Source organism: Amblyraja radiata, chromosome 2, assembly GCF_010909765.2.
Source record: "Amblyraja radiata isolate CabotCenter1 chromosome 2, sAmbRad1.1.pri, whole genome shotgun sequence".
Lineage (NCBI taxonomy): Eukaryota > Metazoa > Chordata > Chondrichthyes > Rajiformes > Rajidae > Amblyraja > Amblyraja radiata.
This window is the reverse complement of record NC_045957.1, coordinates 21,590,042-21,611,505: the sequence shown is the minus strand read 5'-3', so window position 1 is coordinate 21,611,505 and position 21,464 is coordinate 21,590,042. Positions and strand designations below refer to the sequence as shown.

Below are 21,464 nucleotides of genomic sequence, written 5' to 3'. Positions count from 1 at the left end.
TTCTCTTACATCGGTTGGAAGCTGCATACTAACGTGCAATGACAATAAAAGATATTATTATTATTATTATTATTGTCCTTCAACTATAACTCTTTTGTCTTCTATCAGTAAGCCTGTTCTGAATCCATACAACCATGTCACTGTTAAGCTTGTGCAGCTTAATCTTCTGGATCAGTCTACCATGGGGGAATTTATCAAATGCCAAACGATAATGAGCATAACAAGTGAATAGAGTATAGCGGGGACATATTCTTCGTGAAACACAAATAAGTGAGAAAGTAAAGGAGGTATATAGCATATTATACAGGGGCTTGGAAATTAGAAGCACAAGTACTGACACAGTAGTGTAGGATGCTGGGTGAGCCCACACCTAGAACTAGAATACACGTGTAGAATGTGTGCTTTTTATTTAAGAATGCATAGAATTTTAAAAGATCAGGGAATTAAAAGCAACGTGGAACTGGCATAGAAGCGGAGATGAAACCGAAGGCAGATCAGCCACAACCGTACTGAATGGTGAGGCAGCTTGAGAAGCCATGCATTCTACATCTGTTTTTGTGCTCTCATGTTTCCTGATGTTGTAGGTTACAATATCGAGTCCAGAAGGCTGCAACATGCCCAGACAGAAGATGGGCTTGAAGCTCTGCAAAGCAGGTGTCTAACATGCATTTGATTTCTCCATTTCTCTTCGAATTTTAGAAACGTTAAACCACATGGTCAGATATACCTTTTTTCTTGCTGTTTGGTCGAATGTATAAATCAACAATTTGGTCTCTCTGGTCTCCAAGGCCAAGTCTTTGAATCAAGTATTCCACTTCGCTTCCATTATTAGGGCATATAATGCTGAAAGAATCACCCGGCTCGTATGTCATTGATGTATTCTGAAATGTAACAATACGCCTACTTTATTATGTTCGTAACGGCTCAAGGATTATTCAAGCAATAACTTTTTTCACAATCAAACTTGTTTGGGGAGATGCAAATAGGGGCCTTTGATCAAAAGTCAAGTAACATTTAATTCCAAGAGCACAATGCTTACATTATTTCTCAAAGTCTGAGACTACAATTTATAAATAACACAGTAGTTTGGGATAATTTTTGTACCTTAGTAATTCTCAAATACAGTTCATTCAATATATGAAGGAATCTGGTCTGATCAAAACTTAATATGAGAACACAACAAAGATACAATCACTTTCATAAGGCTTTGAAGCTTTTGTGTCTTCTGCCTGACAGGGGAGGGGAGGAACAGGAATGACCAGGTTGAAAGTGGTCTTTGATTATGTTGGCTGATTTCCCGAGACAGGGAGATGGAGTCGAGGGAAGGGGAGGAAGGAAGGTTGGTTTGTGTGTCTGGGGGACTTCCGCATCTCTCTGCAATTTCTTGCTTTGGGCAGAGCAGTTGCCAAAGCAAGTTGTGATGCATCCTGATAGGGTGATAGTTTCAGAACGCATTCAGAAAGTATTCAGACCCCTTCACTTTTTCCACATTTTGTTACGTTACAGCCTTATTTTAAAATGGATTAAATTTATTTTTTATCATCAGTCTACACACAATATCCCAGAATGAAGAAGCGAAAACAGGTGTTTACAAATTTTTGCAAAGTAATTAAAAATAAATAACTGAAATATCACATTTACATAAGTATTCACACCCTTTGCTAGGACACTCAAAATTGAGCTTAGGTTCATCCTGTTTCCATTGATTATCCTTGAGATGTTTCTACAACTTGATTGGAGTCCACCAACAGTAAATTAAATTGATTGGACATGATTTGGAAAGGCACACACCTGTCTAGATAAGGTTCCACAGTTGACAGTGCATGTCAGAGCAAAAACCAAGCCATGAAGACGAAGGAATTGTCCGCAGACCTCCGAGACTGGATTGTGTCAAGACACAGATCTGGGGAAGGGTATAAAACAATTTCTGCAGCATTGCAGATCCTGAAGAGCACAGTGGCCTCCGTCATTCTTAAATGGAAGAACTTTGAAACCACTAGGACTGTTCACAGAGCTGGCCACCCGGCCAAACTTAGCAATCAGAAGGGCCTTGGTCAGGGAGGTGACCAAGAACCCGATGGTCACTCTGACAGAGCTCCAGAGTTCCTCTGTGGAGATGGGAGAACCTTCCGGAAGGACAACTATATCTGCGGCACTCCACCAATCAGGCCTTTATGGTAGAGTGGCCTTCTCTGAGCCACTCCTCAGTAAAAGGCACATGACAGCCTGCTTGGAGTTTGCCAAAAGGTTGTTTTCTTGTTGCTCTGGTCTGATGAAACCAAGATTGAACTCTTTGGCCTTAATGCCAAGCGTCACGTCTGGAGGAAACCAGACACCGCTCATCACCTGGCCAATACCATACCTACGGTGAAGCATGGTGGTGGCAGCATCATGCTGTGGGGATGTTTTTCAACGGCAGGAACTGGGAGAGTAGTCAGGATTGAGGGAAAGATGAATGGAGCAAAGTACAGAGAGATCCTGATGAAAACCTGCTCCAGAGCATTCTGGACCTCAGACTGGGGCGGAGGTTCACCTTCCAACAGGACAACGAACCTCAGCACACAGCCAGGACAACGCTTCGTGACAAGTCTGTGAATGTCCTTGAGTGGCCCAGCCAGAGCCCGGACTTGAACCCGATCGAACATCTCTGGAGGGACCTGAAAATAGCTGTGCATCGACGCACCCCATCCAACCTGACAGAGCTCGAGCGGATCTGTAGGGAAGAATGGGAGAAATTACCCAAATACAGGTGTGCCAAGCTTGTAGCGTCATACCCAAGTAGACTTGAGGCTGTAATCGCTGCCAAAGGTGCCTCAACAAAGTACTGAGTAAAGGGTCTGAATACTTATGTAAATGTGATATTTCAGTCATTTGTTTTTAATTAATTTGCAAAAATTTCTAAACACCTGTTTTCGCTTTTTTATTATGGGGTATTGTGTGTTGATTGATGATAAAAAATGAATTTAATCAATTTTAGAATAAGGCTGTAACATAACAAAATGTGGAAAGAGTGAAGGGGTCTGAATACTTTCTGAATGCACTGTATAGAAATTGTTAAGAGTCTTTGGAGACATGCTAAATTTCCTTAGTCGTCTGAGGAAGTAGAGGCTTTTAACATTTCCATTGATGTTGCATGTTTGCTTTGCATTTCCTTCATTTTCTGTTTTCATTTTGGATTTCCATCATCTATAATATTTTTAATATTCCAATATGAGGATACAATTCAATTTCTCCACAATTTGATTCCTTCAATGACAGCATATGGTAAATATGAATGTTAAAATTAAAAAGTTTCCTCTCTCGTACACATTAATTAATGATTCTCCCTAGCTTCAACTAAACACAACAACTATAATCACAGTATTAGTACATAAATAATTAGGAAGTTAGTCTTTCAATGGCAATAAATTACAAACAAAATAGCTATGCAACATAGCCCACAATATGTGCTGTGTAGATAATGAATGGTATTACATGTTGCAAGGCTGAGCCTGTGTTTAGAACCATCATCTGTCATATTTGAGAAACAAAATAATGAGTATTTGAAACCAAGTATAATAAACAAATCTGCCAACAGAAGATTAAACCAAATATATTCACTGCAACCATACCATCCTTCTTATCAACAACACATTATCAATGTTTTGTATTCATGTTTCCATTCTTCGTGTAAGTGTATCAAAAAATGTTTTTAAGTAGAAACTGGAGAAGAGTGGATGAATTCAAAATAATATTTTGGTATCCTATATGAACATGAAGGTTCATAAAAGCTATCCAATCAATTTATTAATAAAAAGGTAGACAAATGCTAGAGAAACTCAGTGGGTGAGGCAGCATCTATGGAGCGAAGGAAATAGGTGACGTTTCGGGTCGAGACCCTTCCTCAGACTGATGTGGGGGGTGGGGGGCTGGAAGAAGAAAGGAAGAGGTGGAGAGTGGGCTGTGGGAGAGCTGGGAAGGGGAGGGGAAGGAGGGAGAATGCAAGGACTACCTGAAATTGGAGAAGTCAATGTTCATACCGCTGGGGTGTAAACTACCCAAGCAGAATATGAGGCGTTGCTCCTCCAATTTGCGGTGGGACTCACTCTGCCCATGGAGGAGGCCCAGGACAGAAAGGTCAGACCCGAAACGTCACCTATTCCTTCGCTCCATAGATGCTGCCTCACCCGCTGAGTTTCTCCAGCATTTTTGTCTACCTTCGATTTTTCCAGCATCTGCAGTTCTTTCTTAATTAATAAAAACATTAAGTATTGCAAAAATTTCAAATGGGAGAGAACTTCATCACGGATAAAATTATTATATAACAAACCCACGGCTAGAATATTAACTAATAATATACTATCTACGAAATTCCAATTATCAAGGGGCAATAGACAAGGATGTTCATTATCACCGCTGTTATTTGCTCTGGTAATTGAACCTTTAGCTGAAAAAATCAGAACACACCCGGATATTTACAGTTATAATACAAAATATTCAAATAACATCATATCTTTATATGCAGACGATGTACTACTGTATATCACAAAACCCCAAATCAGTATACCAAACATATTAAATCTAATTGAGGACTTTGGATCTTTCTCAGGATACAGAATAAACTGGAACAAAAGTGAAATTATGTCGATAAAACCGAAAGATTCAACACATCTCTTGAAATTCCCCTTTAAAATAGCCACAGAAAAATTCAAATATTTGGGAATTGAAATTACTAGAAACTATCACACTATGTTTAATGCCAATTATAGTCCCTTACTTAAGAAACTAAATAATCTAATCAAATTCTGGAAAACGCTCCCGATGTCTTTAATAGGTCGAATAAATGCTATAAAAATGATCTTTTTACCACAAATCCTATATTTATTTCAATCAATACCTATATATCTTCCAAAAAAGTTTTTCAAAAAATTGGACTCAGACATCACAAATTTTATATGGGATTATAAATCCCACAGAATACAAAGAGCACACCTTAGTAAACCAAAAGAGATGGGTGGTCTAGCGCTCCCTAACTTTATGTACAGATGGCACAATGGTTCTAAGTGTTCGGCTGGCAACCGGAAGGTAGCCGGTTCGAATCCCGCTTGGAGTGCATACTGTCGTTGTGTCCTTGGGCAAGACACTTCACCCACCTTTGCCTGTGTGTGAATGTGTGTGAATGTGTGTGAGTGAACCTTAGTAAACCAAAAGAGATGGGTGGTCTAGCGCTCCCTAACTTTATGTACAGATGGCACAATGGTTCTAAGTGTTCGGCTGGCAACCGGAAGGTAGCCGGTTCGAATCCCGCTTGGAGTGCATACTGTCGTTGTGTCCTTGGGCAAGACACTTCACCCACCTTTGCCTGTGTGTGAATGTGTGTGAATGTGTGTGAGTGATTGGTGGTGGTCTGGGGGCCGTAGGCGCAGATTGGCAGCCACGCTTCCGTCAGTCTGCCCCAGGGCAGCTGTGGCTACAGAAGTAGCTTACCACCACCGAGTGTGACTGAGGAGTGAATGAATAATGCGATGTAAAGCGCCTTGAGTATTAGAAAGGCGCTATATAAATCCCATCCATTATTATTATTATTATAATTGGGCAGTAAATATTAAAAATATGATTCACCTGCTGGACAACTCTGCCCAGCAGGTGGACTGGATTGTAATGGAGAGAGAGGACTGCTCCCCGTGCAATATAGGAGCGACTCTCCTCTCACCAATGAATCTGAATAACAAAAATTACAATAAAAATCCAATTATACATAGCACAATTAGAACTTGGAAACAAATAAAAGAATCTAAAATTAAGAAATCTATCTCTTTCAATAGTCAATAATCCGTCGTTTAAACCTTCAATTATAGATAAATCATTTACACAATGGGAAAGAATGGGAATCAAAACGCTCGGAGACTTGTATGAATTGGGAAAATTATTATCATTTCAACAATACAACTGAAATATAATTTGAAAAATAATCAATATTTTAAATATCTTCAAATCCGTGACTATCTGAAAAAATATACAAAAGACTATCATAACATGCCTCCAGACTTACTGAATGAAGCAATGAAGACTAATATCATACTTATACAACATTATTTTAAATATAGAAATACCTACAACTGATGGTATTAGAAGAGACTGGGAACAAGAACTAGCTATAAAAATTTCAAAAGAGAGCTGGGATAAACACTTACTATATGTGCATAAATGCTCGATCAACGTACGACATACTCTAATTCAATTCAAAACATTACATAGACTATATTATTCAAAAACCAAAATAAATAAACTTTTCCCCAATGTCTCACCCACTTGTGATAAATGTCAGTCTCAAGAAGCTACCATAGCGCACTCTTTTGTTTTTTGTATAAAAATCCAAAAATTCTGGAACGAAATATTTGAAATATTCACAAAATTAATTAAAATAAAACTGGTACCAAAAGCAGAATGGATCATTTTTGGAATATCGGAAGGTAACCCCGAACTAAACGTGTTTCAAAAGAACTTACTTAATTACGGGCTAATAATGGGAAGAAAGCTTATACTCAAATTCTGGAAAAACGCTCCAATACCAACAATAAAAATGTGGATTTCAAACATGTTCGAAACACTACACCTGGAAGAGATGAGACTCCTCCTAGCAGGCAAAGCAGACCACTTCCAAAAGACGTGGTCTGCATTAATGGAACTATTACAAGCACAAGGTGCAATAGTAATTTAAAAAATAAATGGTACCAGGATCTGGTAACGGGGGGCAAAAAAACACGGTTGGTATATCCTTTTTTGTGGAGTTTTGTGTTATAATAGAGCGATTGTTTCTCCTTTTTTTTCTTTCTTTTCTAGGGTCTATTTCCTTTATTTACTTCCTTCTCCAACTTCTTTTCTAAGGGGCTTTCTTTTCCCAACACTTTCCTGCACCTTCACGACTCTTGCTCACTTTCCTTACTTCTTTTATTTCTACCTTTTTTAAAGCTCGAAAATGTGGTACAACTAAATGTAATAAGATATACGTGATGTGTATTACTGTAATTTACTGTACTTCTAATAAAAATATAAATAAAAATAAATAAAAAAATTAATAAAAACATTATTTCACATTAGTACATTGTATTTACTGTCATGATATTCCAAATAGTAGTTGGACTATTTTATAATAAAACACTTTCCAATGATTGACACTCATGAAGTTACGTCTTGAGCAGAGCAGTTGCCAAAGCAAGTTGTGATGCATCCCGGTATGATGGTATGTATAGTTCATCTATAGAAATTGGTAAGTCAGTGGAGACATCCCGACACACGGCATATAGGGCTGAGGTGGAGATGCAAAGTATTTCAGATTAACTTTGCTCATTTGTCATGAAAAAAAAACTTGACAGTTTTGCAAAAACGTTTTGTAAATGATTTAATAGGATTCAGAATATTCATGAATGCGTGATCTTGTCATTTACTTCCAACCTTGAGATAGAAGGTAGGCTGGTTTAAAACAAAATACATACAATATGCTTGTCTTCAGCCTGGGCACTGTAATTAAAACTTGGCAAATCACATCGCAGCTGAATAAAACTTTGGATAGGTCACACTTGGAGTATTATGTGCAGTTCTGGTTCTCCCCTCAGAGAAAGGATTTGGAGGCTTCGAAAATGGTGCAGAAGAGGTTCATGGGGATTTTGCTTGGACCTGAGACTATTAACAAAAATGAGAGACAAATGAGGATTCTCTTCACTGGAGTATCAGTAGTTAAAAGGTGAACTGTTGTGGTGAATCTCTGGAACTCTCTGCCACAGAAGGTAGTTGAGGCCAGTTCATTGGCTATATTTAAGAGGGAGTTAGATGTGGCCCTTGTGGCTAAAGGGATCAGGGGGTATGGAGAGAAGGCAGGTACAGGATACTGAGTTGGATGATTAGCCATGATCATATTGAATAGCAGTGCAGGCTCGAAGGTTTCTATGTTGTGTGTATAAAATAAGAGGTGAGAAAGGATAGTCAGATTTTTTGTTTCAGCGTGGAAATGAAAAACAATAGAGAGCATAGCTTTACAATAAGAGAGGGCTACGTTTAAGTTTCTACATAGAGAGTGATGGGTATCTGGAGCGTGCGCCAGGGAAGATGATGGAAGCAGAATATAGCTTCTAGACAGCCATATGGGAGAAAAGAGGGGTATACACTATATGCCAGCAACGGGGTTTAGTTTAAATTGGCTTTATGGTTGGCACAGACTTTGTGTTCGAATGCTGAACTGTTTATGTTCTTTGCAAGGCTTAAGAATGGAGTTCATCATGTTTTTTTCCCCCTTTACTGATTCACTATCTTGACAATCCTGTTCCAAGAACCACAGAATTCAAAACAGAAAGATAAATATAGTAGGCAATCTTTTGCATGACAGTAATAGAGTTAACCTTCCCACATTTAACCTCTCATCACCTTAGGCCAGTTGTTGAATTGATTGACCGCCCTGTCAAAAGAATTGAACTCCTTCACATTTTTCAATTGTTTGGCTTGCCTTGTCTGCTTCTTCCATTCCTTTTCTATTTGTAAGTTCAGTACCAGAACCATGAAGTATGCACACCATGAAACATGATACCACATTGATGACAAGCGGATCATTCAAATTCTTCAATTATGTTTAAGTTTAAAATAATAGAATATTTAAATCATGCAAATAAATGTACAAAATTGATTTCAGGATATTAAGAGGATGTCAGTATTCTAATATTCTCATGCAGGTGCCATCGAGCACCTGGAATGCCTGCTTAATCCAGAGCTATTCTCACCTATAGATCACCAGATCTTTCTTACATACCTCTCCCGAGTTCGTGCAGGAGGAGGCATATCAAAAGAATAATTCCTACAGGAAACCAAAGACGGATAGAACGAGTGGAAGCAGGAAGGAACTCTAACATAAGTGAACATGATACAGTAAAATTCTGGTAATTCAGCACCTGTGGGCCTTTGGTGGTGCCAGACTGACAGATTTACAGGACTATTGGACATTATTCTTATTAATGTTCCAACAAAGCATTAATTCACTTTTATTCAAGATGGTACACAATAGTGCAATAAATGTTTCATTGAATCCAGCTAGTTTAAAGAGGGCATGAAAACACAGCCAGCAAATAGGAAACAAGGCCTTGCTGAGCTTTAAGGGCAGCACAGTGACACAGCTGGTAGAGTTGCAGCCTCACAGCACCAGAGACCCGGATTCAATCCCAACATTCACTCCAGTTTCCTCCCACATCCCAAAGACAAGTGGGTTTGTATGTTAATCGGCCACTGTATATTGTCCCTGGTGTGTAGAGAGGGTATGCGAAAGTGGGATAACACAACTAATGTGAACGGTGAACCAGATGCTGAACCTTTGAGACTTGAGAACAATGGGTTGATGGTTTATCTCAGTTTTACTGTACAAGAGGTAAGTCAGCATGCATCTGTATTGCTTGGAGTTTAGAAAAAGATGTTTCCCCTCACGGAATAGTGAGGTATAAGGCGGTAAATCTGTAGTTGGCTATTTTAAATCCATCTCAACAGTTATAGGTAGACACAAAGTGCTGGAATAAGTCAGCAGCGTCTCTAGAGAACGTAGATAGATGACATTTTGGGTCAGAAGAAGAGTCCCGACCCGAAACGGTGCGGATCCACATTCTCCAAATATGCTGCCTGAATAGCTAAATTACTAAAGCACCTTGGGTCTTTCTATGTAAATCAGCATCTGCAGTTCCTAGTGTCAACAGATATGGGGTTTGGTAGCATTGAAACATGATACTGAATCAGTAACCTTGCAATTGGGTGCTCACATGTTAACCAGCAGGTTAAGATTTTGAATGATTTAAATAAAATGGATTTCGAATGATAGTAAATGGCATTAAATATCCTGCTGTTAAATATCAGCTTTACTATCCTTCAAAAAGAGAATTTAACTGATCACTGGTCTGCCCTATTTGTCAGTCTTCATTGGAATAGTAGAGAGGTTGAATAGTTGACCTTAACTTGCCTGGGCAGAGAACAAAGAGAAAGATTGCAATCATTGTACAGCAAACTGGAATGATTTATGTTTATCAGTACATTTAGGGTTAAAAGAGCTCAATACTCTGATTGGGAGTCGTGAACATTAATTTCACAACTAGCTGAATTGCTGTTTAATATTAAGCTTGCTGGGCTGTAGTCTTATTTCTCCTTTGAAAATTAATAGAGAGAATAATTCCAAGGACTTATTTACAGATAAAATGGTCATGAACTGCTAATTATTGTAGATAGCCCAGAATCTGCAACAACCAAGGAAGCTAAAAACAGGGAACAGTGAACAGGGATACGTCTGTCTTACAGAGCCCCACAACTCTGCATATGAGGGGAAAGCACAAGGAAAAGCAATTTATCACGGTTCTGATTTTTTGGGGAATACAACATAGAACTCTAGACTCTCACAGCATAAAGGATTAAGGCGAGGAAAATAACAAAAGGCTTCAGGAGGAACAAAATCACCAGTTCCATCCAAGACTGGAATATCATTCTCAACTGTATGCTGCTGCATAAGCATAGTAATGTATTGATCCTTGCTCTTGTCAAGTCTCCTGAATTAAAGAACCGTTCACAATACATTGTCAGCACTGAACAATTGAACTGCGAGCCCTGTGATATAAATCTTTCTGGCACCACATTTATAATTGTAATGGCTCTCACTGCTACCCGACATTTTCTGGACTCGAGTCAAATGTAGCACTGAGCTAAATAGGCCAATAATAGAGGGCGACTGATGTCTGTCGACAGGGGAAACAGTGTGGATTCTTATTTATTCCAATCAGGATAGGTGTGACAAGAAGTTGAAAGACATAGGAACTGCTAGCAATAGCCAACGTGATTTGGCACATCAACCGTCCTCATTGTTAACCAACAAATCCCCTAAATTTCATCTGCCACCCGTCCACGCATTCTGCAAATTTCTGTCTATTTCCATATTCCTCACTTTTTAAAACACATTTGAGATTTGCCCACAGACCACATCATCATAAAAAGCTGTTTTGCTAGTTCTGACCATTGGGAACCTCCTCTGCCCAACATCTTGACAAACTAAATAAAATCAGTTTATCATGATTTTATTGTTCTGGTTGAGTAGGCTATGACTCTATTCCTTGGAGCGCAAGAGGATGAGGTGTGATCGTACACAGGTGTACAGAGTCATGATGGGAATAGGTCGAGTAAATGCACAGTCTCTTGCCCAGAGTAGGGACATCAAGAGCTAGAGGACGTAGGTTTAAGCTGAGGGGGGAAAATTTAATAGAAACCTGAGAGGTGACCTTTTTTTAACATTACGGGTGGTGGGTGTATGGTAAGAGCTGCCAGAGGAGATAGTTCAGACAGGTACTATTGCAATCTTTAAGAACATTTGGACAAGTAAATGGATAGGGCAGGTTTAGAGGGCTATGAGCCAAACGCGGGCTGGTGAGATTTGTGTAGATGGGACATGCTAGTTGGTGTGAGCATGTTGGGCTAAAGGCACTGATTCGACGCTGTATTCTACTACCTTCCTATTGGGCCTGTCCCACTTAGGCGATTTTTCAGCGGACTGCCGGCGACTGTCAAGTTGCCGGCAGTCGCCTGATAAACCAGGAACTGGAACAGTGTCTGTCAGAGTGGAACACACACACACACAAACACAAACACATCGCAAAGGCGGGGGCCAGGGCAAGCGGGGGGAGCGCTGTCTGAAATTCACACTGTGCAAAGCCAAGGTGACACAGACACACACTGCGATGAGCAGGAAGGTTGGCGCTGTAATTAAGACGGCAAAGCACAGTGTACGGTAAGTCCTTTAAAGGGGGGGGGGGGGAGAAGGGGTGGAGACAACTTTTAAGAAACCAGACAACTTTTAATAAGCCAGAGATACACAGCTGTGAAGTTCGGCGGACATTTAACGTTACCGATCGGTTATCCTTTGTTCTGAAAACTCCTGCTTACGTTTTTTTCCCCCAATGAGCCAACGAAAATGACCGGTCAGCAAAGGCGATTAACTAAAGCTACCTACGACTATCTCGACTACCTACAACTATATGGCGACCCCACTACAACTGCACCTACGACTACAGGATTATCGATTATCTCCATGGCAACCAATTTTTGGTCGCAGAAAATATTTCAACATGTTGAAAAATTTGCGGCGACTATACTGAGGCCGCGACTATTTCCCAGAATGCGGGATGAAGGAGACTCGCCAGAGACCACCAGCGAACATGTGGCGACCATGTAGCGAGCGCAGAGTCTCCTGCACTCACCTAAAAAGTCAGCTAAATGGGACAGACCCATTACTGCATATGATGCTACTTTCAAGGACCTATGTACTCCGAGATCCCTCTGGTCTACAACACTCCCCAGAGCCCTACTATGTGTACGTCCTACCCTTGTTATACTTCCCAAAATGCAACACCTCACATTTCTCTATATTAAATTCCATCAACCGTTCCTCAGCCCATCTGCCCAACCGATCAAGATCCTGCTGCAATTTTTGACAAATCTTCACCATCTACAATACCACCCACTTTAGTGTCATCTACAAACTTGTTAATCATGCCTTGTACGTTCTCATACAAATCATTGATATAGATGACAAACGACAATGGGCCCAGCACCAAACGCTGAGGCACACCACTAGTTACAGGCCTCCAGTCCGAGAAGCAACCTTCCACGATCACACATTGCTTTCTTCAATGAAGCTAATTTTCTATCCATTCATCTATTTCTCCTTGGATCCCATGGGATCTAACCTTCAGTGCAGCCTACCATGTGGAACACTGTAAAATGCCTTGCTGAAAGTCATATGTACAAAGTCTGCAGCTCTGCCCTCCAACCAATTTGGTCACATGTTAAAAAAACTCAGATTAGTGAGACACGACCTCCCATGTACAAAAACATGCTGACTATCGCTAATCAGCCCTTGTCCATCTAAATACACGTGTATCTTATTCTTCCGAATACTCGCTAGTAACTTTCCAACCACAGATATTAGGCTCATTGGCCTGTAGTTTGCAGGATTTTCCCTGCAGCATTTCCTAAATTGAGCCACAACATTTGCCAACCCCCCAGTCTTCGGGCATCTCACCTGTATTTAATGACGACTCGTAAATCTCATCCAGGGCACCTGCAATTTCCTCTCTAGTTTCCCCACTAGTGTCCTTGGATATATCTGATTGGGCCTGAGCGATGTGTTTACCTTCATACGCTTTAGGACATTCAGCACTTCCTCAACCCTAATATTGACTGCCCTCAAGATACTTCCTTTGCCTGCCGCAGGTTCCTTAGTCCACATGTCTTTCTACACAGTAAAAACGGAGGAAAAATACTAATTGAGGACCTTACGCATCTCCTGTGGCTCCACACAGATTCATGATGGGTCTCATTCTCTCTCTGGTTACCCTTTTTCCCCTTTATGTACATACAATCTCTTTGGATAATCCTTACTGTCATTTGGCAGAGCCGTCTCCTGTCCCATTTTTGCCCTCCAGAATTCCTTTTTTAGTTTGCTCCTCAGTTCCCAAAACTCCTCCAGAAATATACCTAATCCCAGCTGACTACACCTGCTCAATGCCTCCTTCTTACTCTTGGCCAGAGCCACAATTTTTCTCGACATACAAGCTTCCATATGCTCACCTGCCTTGCCCTTCACTCTAACAAGACCATGCATATCCTGGACTCTTGTCAGCACACTTTTAAAAACATTTCACTTTCCTAACATTCCTTTTCCTTCAAACAACCTGCTCCGATCAACTTAAACAAGTTCCTGTCCAATATACAATTGATGGCCATGCCCCAATTTAGAATTTTACCTTGTGGGCCCACCCTGTCTCTATCTATAACTATCTTAAACCTAATAGAACAGTGGTCGCTGTCCCAAAAGGCTCATCCACAAACATGTCATCTAATTACCTCTCCCAATTTCCCAAGACTAGATCAGGCTTTGCCCTCTTTCATGTGGGGCCCTCTATATATTGCTGGAGGAAACTTTCCTGAACACATTTGACAAATTCCACCCTGTCTAAACCTTTTGCACTATGACATTCCCAGTCAATATTGGGAAAGTTAAAATCTCCTACTACGACAACCTTATTAGACTTGCAGCTGCCTGCAAACACCTGGCATATTTACTCTTTTAATTCACTTTGATTACTTTGGGGCCTGTTGTACACTCCCAGCAACGTGATCGTCCCTTTCTTGTTCCTCAGCTCCACCCATATAGCCTCACTAGATGAACCATCCATAATGTCACTTCTGGCCACTGCTGTGACATGCTTAATCAATAATGCAACATCCCCAACTCTGTTACTCCCCGATCTCCCTGCCAAATTCTGTGATCTCTGTCATCAAGATAAATTGCAAATGGACATCTCATTATGTCAGGATTAGTGCGCGAGGTTCAAGTCTATTGTCTGTGGCCAGATTTGATTGCGGACAAGGTTGTGATACTAACAAACAAAGTGACAACTTTATAAACCAAACTTTGCAAATTTACTATATTAGGTTATGAGAAAAACAGGTTGCCCTGAAACACAACTTTATATTTTCCCTTTGTTTTCCCCCTCCAGTAGATCTGGTCATCATTTAGTCGACACAAAGCCAGCTCAGAGACCTTTGCTAACATCATTCTGAACTCTATTTTAGAGCAACTGCATTGTGACATAATGTTATTATAACTTTATTTTCTATGCAGGATAACACAACTAATGAAAAAAGAAAAAGGAAGAATTTTGCATATACATCATCAATACAGGCCCTTCACAACCGTGGCATATTCCAGAGCACTTTAATGATAATTAAATAATATAATCACCGCTTCAACACAGATAAATTGGTGGTCAATTTGCACACAACGAAGGTCCACAAATAACAGTGAGATCAACGATCCGATAATTTGTTTGAGTGATACTGGAAAACGTCACTCTCTCAGCAAACCCTCCTTTCTCTTTTCCCCAGCACAACACTTTGTGGTCCACTGCGCAATATACATTAAGTTTTAACGCTGGTGGAAATTCCAAAAGGTACATCCACAGAACTTACTGAAATATCCAGTTCTAAGAGTAGTGCCGTTTTCACTGCATCCTCCCGAGTCAGAGCAATTGCTTTTGTTACTGGTACTTGAAACACAGTTACATTTGATGCAAGGGAGAAACATTCTTGCGTAGAATTCTGAGGATAAAACAATGATTGGGGAGAAAGATTTAGAAAGAGCAGCCAACTCATCAGCTATAAAAAAAGTTATGTATTTAAATCCTTTCTAAACCAATTACTATTACATTCATTAACACCTTTATAAAGAACTGTTAAAATCTTTAGTCACAGGAGAACTGAATGATGTACCAGCTTGTTATTATATTAACCATATTCAGATGCAATTGCAACTAGTAAGATTTGAGATAAAGCAACAATATTGTGACCCTATACTGGACTTCAGGGCTCCTATTGACATTTTTAACATAATAAATAATTGAATATATCCACCAGTGACTTTGGAATTATATTGGAGCTGGCAATACAAGGGGGTTATGTCAGAAATCTATCTTAACAATATGTAGTATCACCAAGAGGCTAGTATTTGGAAATGACAACATTTGCCTGTGATCAATTGTTTGTTGCCTCTGGATAATTTCCCTGTTATCAATGAAAAAATGACCAATTTTACAAGGAATGTATCAGAATCCCTGTGTCAGGAAGAAATAAAGGACCAAATATGTAGAAAATTATGGAATTATGGAGTAGGTCAGACACATCTGTTGAGAGAAAAAAATGTTCATTTCAGGTCAGTGGCAAAATCTTCATTGAATCTCAAATGTTAAATCTCTCCCTTCACAGCTGCTGTCTGATCTGTCTGAAGAAGGGTCTCGACCCGAAACGTTGCCTATTTCCTTCTCTCCATAGATACTGCCTCACCCGCTGGGTTTCTCCAGCATTTTTGTCTACCTGCATAGTAAGCCCAGCATTTTCTGTTTCCATTTCAAATTTACCATATCTGCAATTGTATTGTTGTTTTATGCAAACATGCAGGCATGTTCAAGAACAATGAACAGTGGGAGGTTTCATCCGATGCACTGACATCAGTGTGAATGAACAGAGGTTTAAACTTCTTTCAGTTCATACAACTGCTTAAATGAAGCTAATAAAAATGTAGGAAATTGGTTTGAATTAAGTGGCCTTACCTGTTCTGCATCTTTCTGAAATTGCACATTTAGATACTCTATTGGCAGAGTTGGGATATTTAAAGCACTTTCTGATAGTTGTTTCTCACTCTGTACCCAGGCGGCCACTGGCCCAGGCTCCTGTGACCCTGCTGCCAATGTGTCCTGTACCAAACTCTCAGATGTAGTATTTGAGTCTTCAGTCTCTGTTGACACAGTTGTATCTATTCTCAATAGTTGAATTACTGCCGAAACACCAGGATTTTCATCATCCGGTTTATTTGTTCTTGAACCATCACTTGTGTCTAACATCCTCTCTCCATCACCATTCATTTCCTTTTGCTCCTGACACACATTTTTCAAGGCATCCCAAAGACCATCAATCCAAGGATCAACAACCAATTCCAATCTAAAAGTAAATAAACTTAATTAAAACACTAAACAAAGAGAGGCACTAAATTTCCTTGGATGCAGTTTGGAAAGTTTAATGAGTTGTTTCAATGGATTTCATAAATAACCAGTCGTAGTTGGCAAATTAGTCTTGAAGTTAGATATTTGTATCACCGTGAACCATGAGTGAGGTGCCAGAAGATTGTAAGTGGCTAGTGTGGTGCCTCTATTTAAGAAAGACTTCAAGGAAAAGCTGGTAACTACAAACCAGTGAGCCCAATATCAGTCTGAGGAAGGGTCTCAGCCAGAATGTCACCTATCCATGTTCCCCAGAGATGCTGCCTAACCTGCTGCATTACTCCAGCACTTTGTACAACTTCTTTTGTGTTGTTTTTTTTTTGTAAACGCAACATCTGCAGTTCCTTGTTTCTAGCCTAATATCTGTGGTGGGTGAGTTCTTGGTGGTGAATCTGCAAGGCTGGATCTACATGAATTTGTAACACAGGTAGATATGGTAGCGAAGGTGGTTTTTAGCATGTTTGCCTCCCTTGTTCAGTATATCAAGTACAGGAGTTGGGACATCATGTCACAGTTGTACAAAGTGTTGGTTTGACCACATTTGGAGTACTGTGTCCTGTTCTGGTCACCTTAAAAATGGTGCTAAAAGATTTACGAAGACATTAACAGGTCTGCAAGGTTTGAGTTTAAGAAAAGGCCGGATCATTTTTCCCTGGAGTGTAGAAGGCTGACGGGGGACAGAGATTTATAAAAGCATGAGGGACATGGATAATGTGAATAATCAGCCTCTTCTACAGGATAGGGGAGTGCAAAACAATAGGACATAGGTTTAGAGTGAGAGGGGATAGAATTAAAAGGGACTTGAAGGGTGGTGCGTACATGGAACAAATTGCCAGAGGAAGTGGTAGAGGTAGGTACAATTACAACATTTGAAATATATTTGGACAAGTACATAGATAGGACAGGTTGAACAGCAGGAAAGTTTGGAGGGATATGGACCAGGCTCAAGGGGGAATGAGCTGGTTTAGACAACCTGGCTGAAGTTAGCAAGTTGGACTGAAAGCCCCCTTTCCGTGCCATCCACCTCTACGACTAACAAATAATTGCTAAACTGAAAGGATTGAAAAGAGCATGTAACACTCTCTTGCAAATGGCAATCGGTTCCATGTTAATTATTGATTTTTAATTTGAGATGGATTGATTTTTGTCATCTAAGTTCAGAACTGGGTGTCCATTCCTCTTCTGGTAGAAGGTATTAGTTCACAGATCAACCATGAATATGCTTGAAATATTTCATATTCTTGTTTTTTCAAACAAATGGGTAGTAGAAGTAATAATCTTTCTGCATGACTGGTGAAACTGATCAGTAGCTGGCAAAAGTTGTCGTTATTTGGCTTACCCAACACGGTCATCTGCATATCCAGTTGTATAGAAGTGTTCTGCACCAAGTTGCTGCAACTGTGTATCAATCATCTTCCCAGCATTGGCAAAATAACAGTAAGTGGAATCTCCAAGAGCTGCAGAGAACAAATTATTTTAAAGGATTATAAAAAATTAAAGATAAAATAGTTGTCATGTTTAGATATCAGAGAATGTCTTACCTAATACTGCATATTTTATGTGTGCATAGTGATGAGGTGCCAAAATGCCACTAACTTCCTGGAAAAATTTTGTTGCTGTATCTGGAAGATCCCCAGTACCAGTCGTGGAGGTAATTATAACAACTGGAGCACGCTCTCTCTCCAAGTCAAACTGAAAGAATAATAAGAAAATTAAATTAAATTTCTTCAAACATTTATCATCTGCTTCTTGCACCAATCTCAGGCTGTCCATCACAATCAATAATGGACTAAATTCACACCAGAAGCACAATAATATTTCAGATATTCTGCTCTATTAGCATTCCTTTGCAAAAAGATCTTTAAATATGATTTAATATCAAATACGGCTCATAGGAAATATATTCAATAATGCTGTTGTTATGAAAGGTAAAGCATTTAAGGAAAGTTGTACAAATTCAAGGCAACTGTACTCCTTGTGGAGAACGACAATAAAAAGGAACCTCAAGTCTGTGAATCAGTGATCAATATCCTTATATTTTACAACAGCTCATCACTAAGAGACTGAGTTTGATTTAACATATTAGATTATACCATATTGTAGAGTTTGAGTAACAAGGAGAGTAACCCAGGGGAATTGTTTATTTTGACAACAGGTTTTATGATTCAATCCAAAGAAAGCACCACCCCTACAACAAAGCATAAGGAAAACACTTTCATAAACCATCTTCTCCCCAAATAACCATCTTCTCCCATTTCTTCCAAAATAAACTATCATCATTTTATGTTGTGATATTTCACATAGGTTTTCTCTGGTAATTGCCCACCATGTTTCCAATTGCATTTCAATAGTAAGTGCTTTTTTGGTACTCAGATATTGGGAATGGGAAATCCAGCATCAGTCACGGCTCAGTGGGAGCGTGTGGCTTGGCTTATTTCCACTATATCCATGTGATTATTCATAGAATCAAGGTATTGTTACAGAACAGAAGATTATTTATCTTGTCAAATCTATATCAACTCCTTGTAGAACAATCCTGTCAGTGCCATTTACCAGGTCCTTTCCTATACCCTTCCAATTAATCTCTCAACCGCATCTCCTGATTCACTTTTGAAACGCTTATAAGTGTGTGGCCAGGATGGTGTGGGTCCTTGATGATACTGCCAGCCTTTTTGAGGCAGCGACTGCGATAGATCCCCTTGATGGACTGGGCAGTGTTTATTACTTTTTGTAGTCTTTTCCGCTCCTGGGCGTTCAAGTTGCCGAACCAAGCCACGATGCAACCGGTCAGCATGCTCTCTACTGTGCACCTGTAGAAGTTAGAGAGAGTCCTCCTTGACATACCGACTCTCTGTAATCTTCTCAGGAAGTAGAGGCGCTGATGTGCTTTCTTAATAATTGCATCAGTGTTCTCGGACCAGGAAAGATCTTCAGAAATGAGCACACCCAGGAATTTGAAGCTCATGACCCTTTCAACCATTGCCCCGTTGATATAAACGGGACTGTGGGTCCCCATCCTACTCCTTCCAAAGTCCACAATCAGTTCCTTGGTTTTGCTGGTGTTGAGGGCCAGGTTATTGTGCTGGCACCATATGGACAGTTGCTCGATCTCTCTTCTATACTCTGACTCATCCCCATCAGTGATACGTCCCACAACAGTGGTGTCGTCAGCAAACTTGATCATGGTGTTCGCACTATGACCGGCTACGCAGTCATGAGTATAGAGTGAGTACAGCAGGGGGCTGAGCACGCAGCCTTGAGGTGCTCCCGTGCTGATTGTTATTGAGGCTGACACATTTCCACCAATACGAACAGACTGTGGTCTGTGAATGAGGAAGTCGAGGATCCAATTGCAGAGGGATGCGCAGAGACCCAGTTCTGCGAGTTTGGTAACAAGCTTGAAGGGGATGATTGTATTAAATGCCGAGCTGTAATCAATGAATAACAGCCTGACATATGAGTTTTTGTTGTCCAAGTGGTCCAGACCAGAGTGGAGAGCCACCGAGATCGCATCCACAGTTGATCTGTTGTGGCGGTAAGCGAACTGCAGTGGGTCCAGGTTTTTGTCCAGGTAGGAGTTGATTTGTGCCATGATCAACCTCTCAAAGCACTTCATCACCACCGGCGTTAGTGCCACTGGTCGATAGTCATTGAGGCACGTCACCTTACTCTTCTTGGGCACTGGGATAATTGATGCCCTTTTAAAGCAGGTGGGAACCTCCTGCTTTAAAGTTATAGCAAAGGTGTTATAGCAAAAGGCTTTCTTTTGCATGCTATCCAATCAAATCAGATAAAACTATACATAACTACAATCAAGCCAAATGCAAGGTAAAGCAAAGGAAAAGATACAGGGTGAAGAACATGGTTCTCAGCATTATGGTGAAATAGTCCCAGACACAAAGTCCAATGTCCACAATGAGGTAGAGATGAGTCGTACTGTACCCCAGCTTATGGAAGCTAACGGTGCCTCAAGAACCCTTCATTGACTTTAATGTGACTCTCAGAAGTAAATGTCTATCTTTTGGTTCAGTAATAAGACATCTGCCAAAGGTGCACCATCAAAACATCAAGTAAAAATTATAATACGAAACAAAACACATCATTCAATAAATGTTGTCAAAAAGGTTAGTTTTCAGTTACCTCTTCCAGTTGACTCAGACAATGGAGATCAGCTACAAATCCTTTGCCGTCTGCTTTTTCACTAATTTCCTCAGCAATAGCTTTTGCTTGTCCTTTTTGAGTGGCGTAAAGCAACAAAAATCGGCAATTGCCTTCCAACGGCATCACTCTGCACCAGCTGCTTGGAGACAAAATATTTGCCAGTCACAATGACCATTGAGCAAGTTGCAGAACTTTATTCAACAAATGCAATTCACTCAAAATAATCTTGCACCCCAATGGCAGCCTTAATAAAAAATAATATCCTGAAGTTCTGTTTAAGTGTAGTCAATATTGCAGTGCTGAAAATGCACGACCAATTTGCTCACGCCAAATTGGTAGCTGCGGTTTTGGTCCTTCAAGTACCATTTAGGGAAATGACTCAACAGCTTGTTTCAGTAATCCAGCCATTGATTAAGCACAGCTGAATTTTAAAATTCTCAACCTTATTTTCCCAAACCCCCTCCATGAGCTTCCCATCTCAGTAATTTCCTGCAGCCTTTCAACAACTCACTTGAAAGTTCTGGGCTCCTGTAATTCAAATCTATTGTCTATGCTTATTGATCCTTCATTTTAATGTAGATTTGCTGGATGTCATTGATCGTTGTGGACAATTAAATAACGTGAGATTGTAACTGGGGTGGGGGTAGGGCATAGGAGTTAGGAGGCTCCAGAACATTCTAACTTTCAACATGTGGCAAAATC

General features: G+C 40.1%; 1 protein-coding gene across 1 annotated transcript in view; it reads right to left on the bottom strand.

Annotated features, from left to right (window-relative positions):
- The window catches only part of mtrr (5-methyltetrahydrofolate-homocysteine methyltransferase reductase), a 61,471-nt gene that overhangs the window by 34,462 nt on the left and 5,545 nt on the right, over positions 1-21,464 (bottom strand). Inside the window, exons 2-7 of the mRNA XM_033042931.1 lie at positions 20,742-20,898; positions 18,143-18,293; positions 17,941-18,058; positions 16,155-16,542; positions 15,019-15,147; positions 728-881 (exon numbers count right to left, since the gene is read on the bottom strand). Coding sequence (XP_032898822.1) covers positions 728-881; positions 15,019-15,147; positions 16,155-16,542; positions 17,941-18,058; positions 18,143-18,293; positions 20,742-20,885 — 1,084 coding nt within the window. The 5' untranslated portion in view covers positions 20,886-20,898. The remainder of the gene's footprint in view (positions 1-727; positions 882-15,018; positions 15,148-16,154; positions 16,543-17,940; positions 18,059-18,142; positions 18,294-20,741; positions 20,899-21,464) is intronic.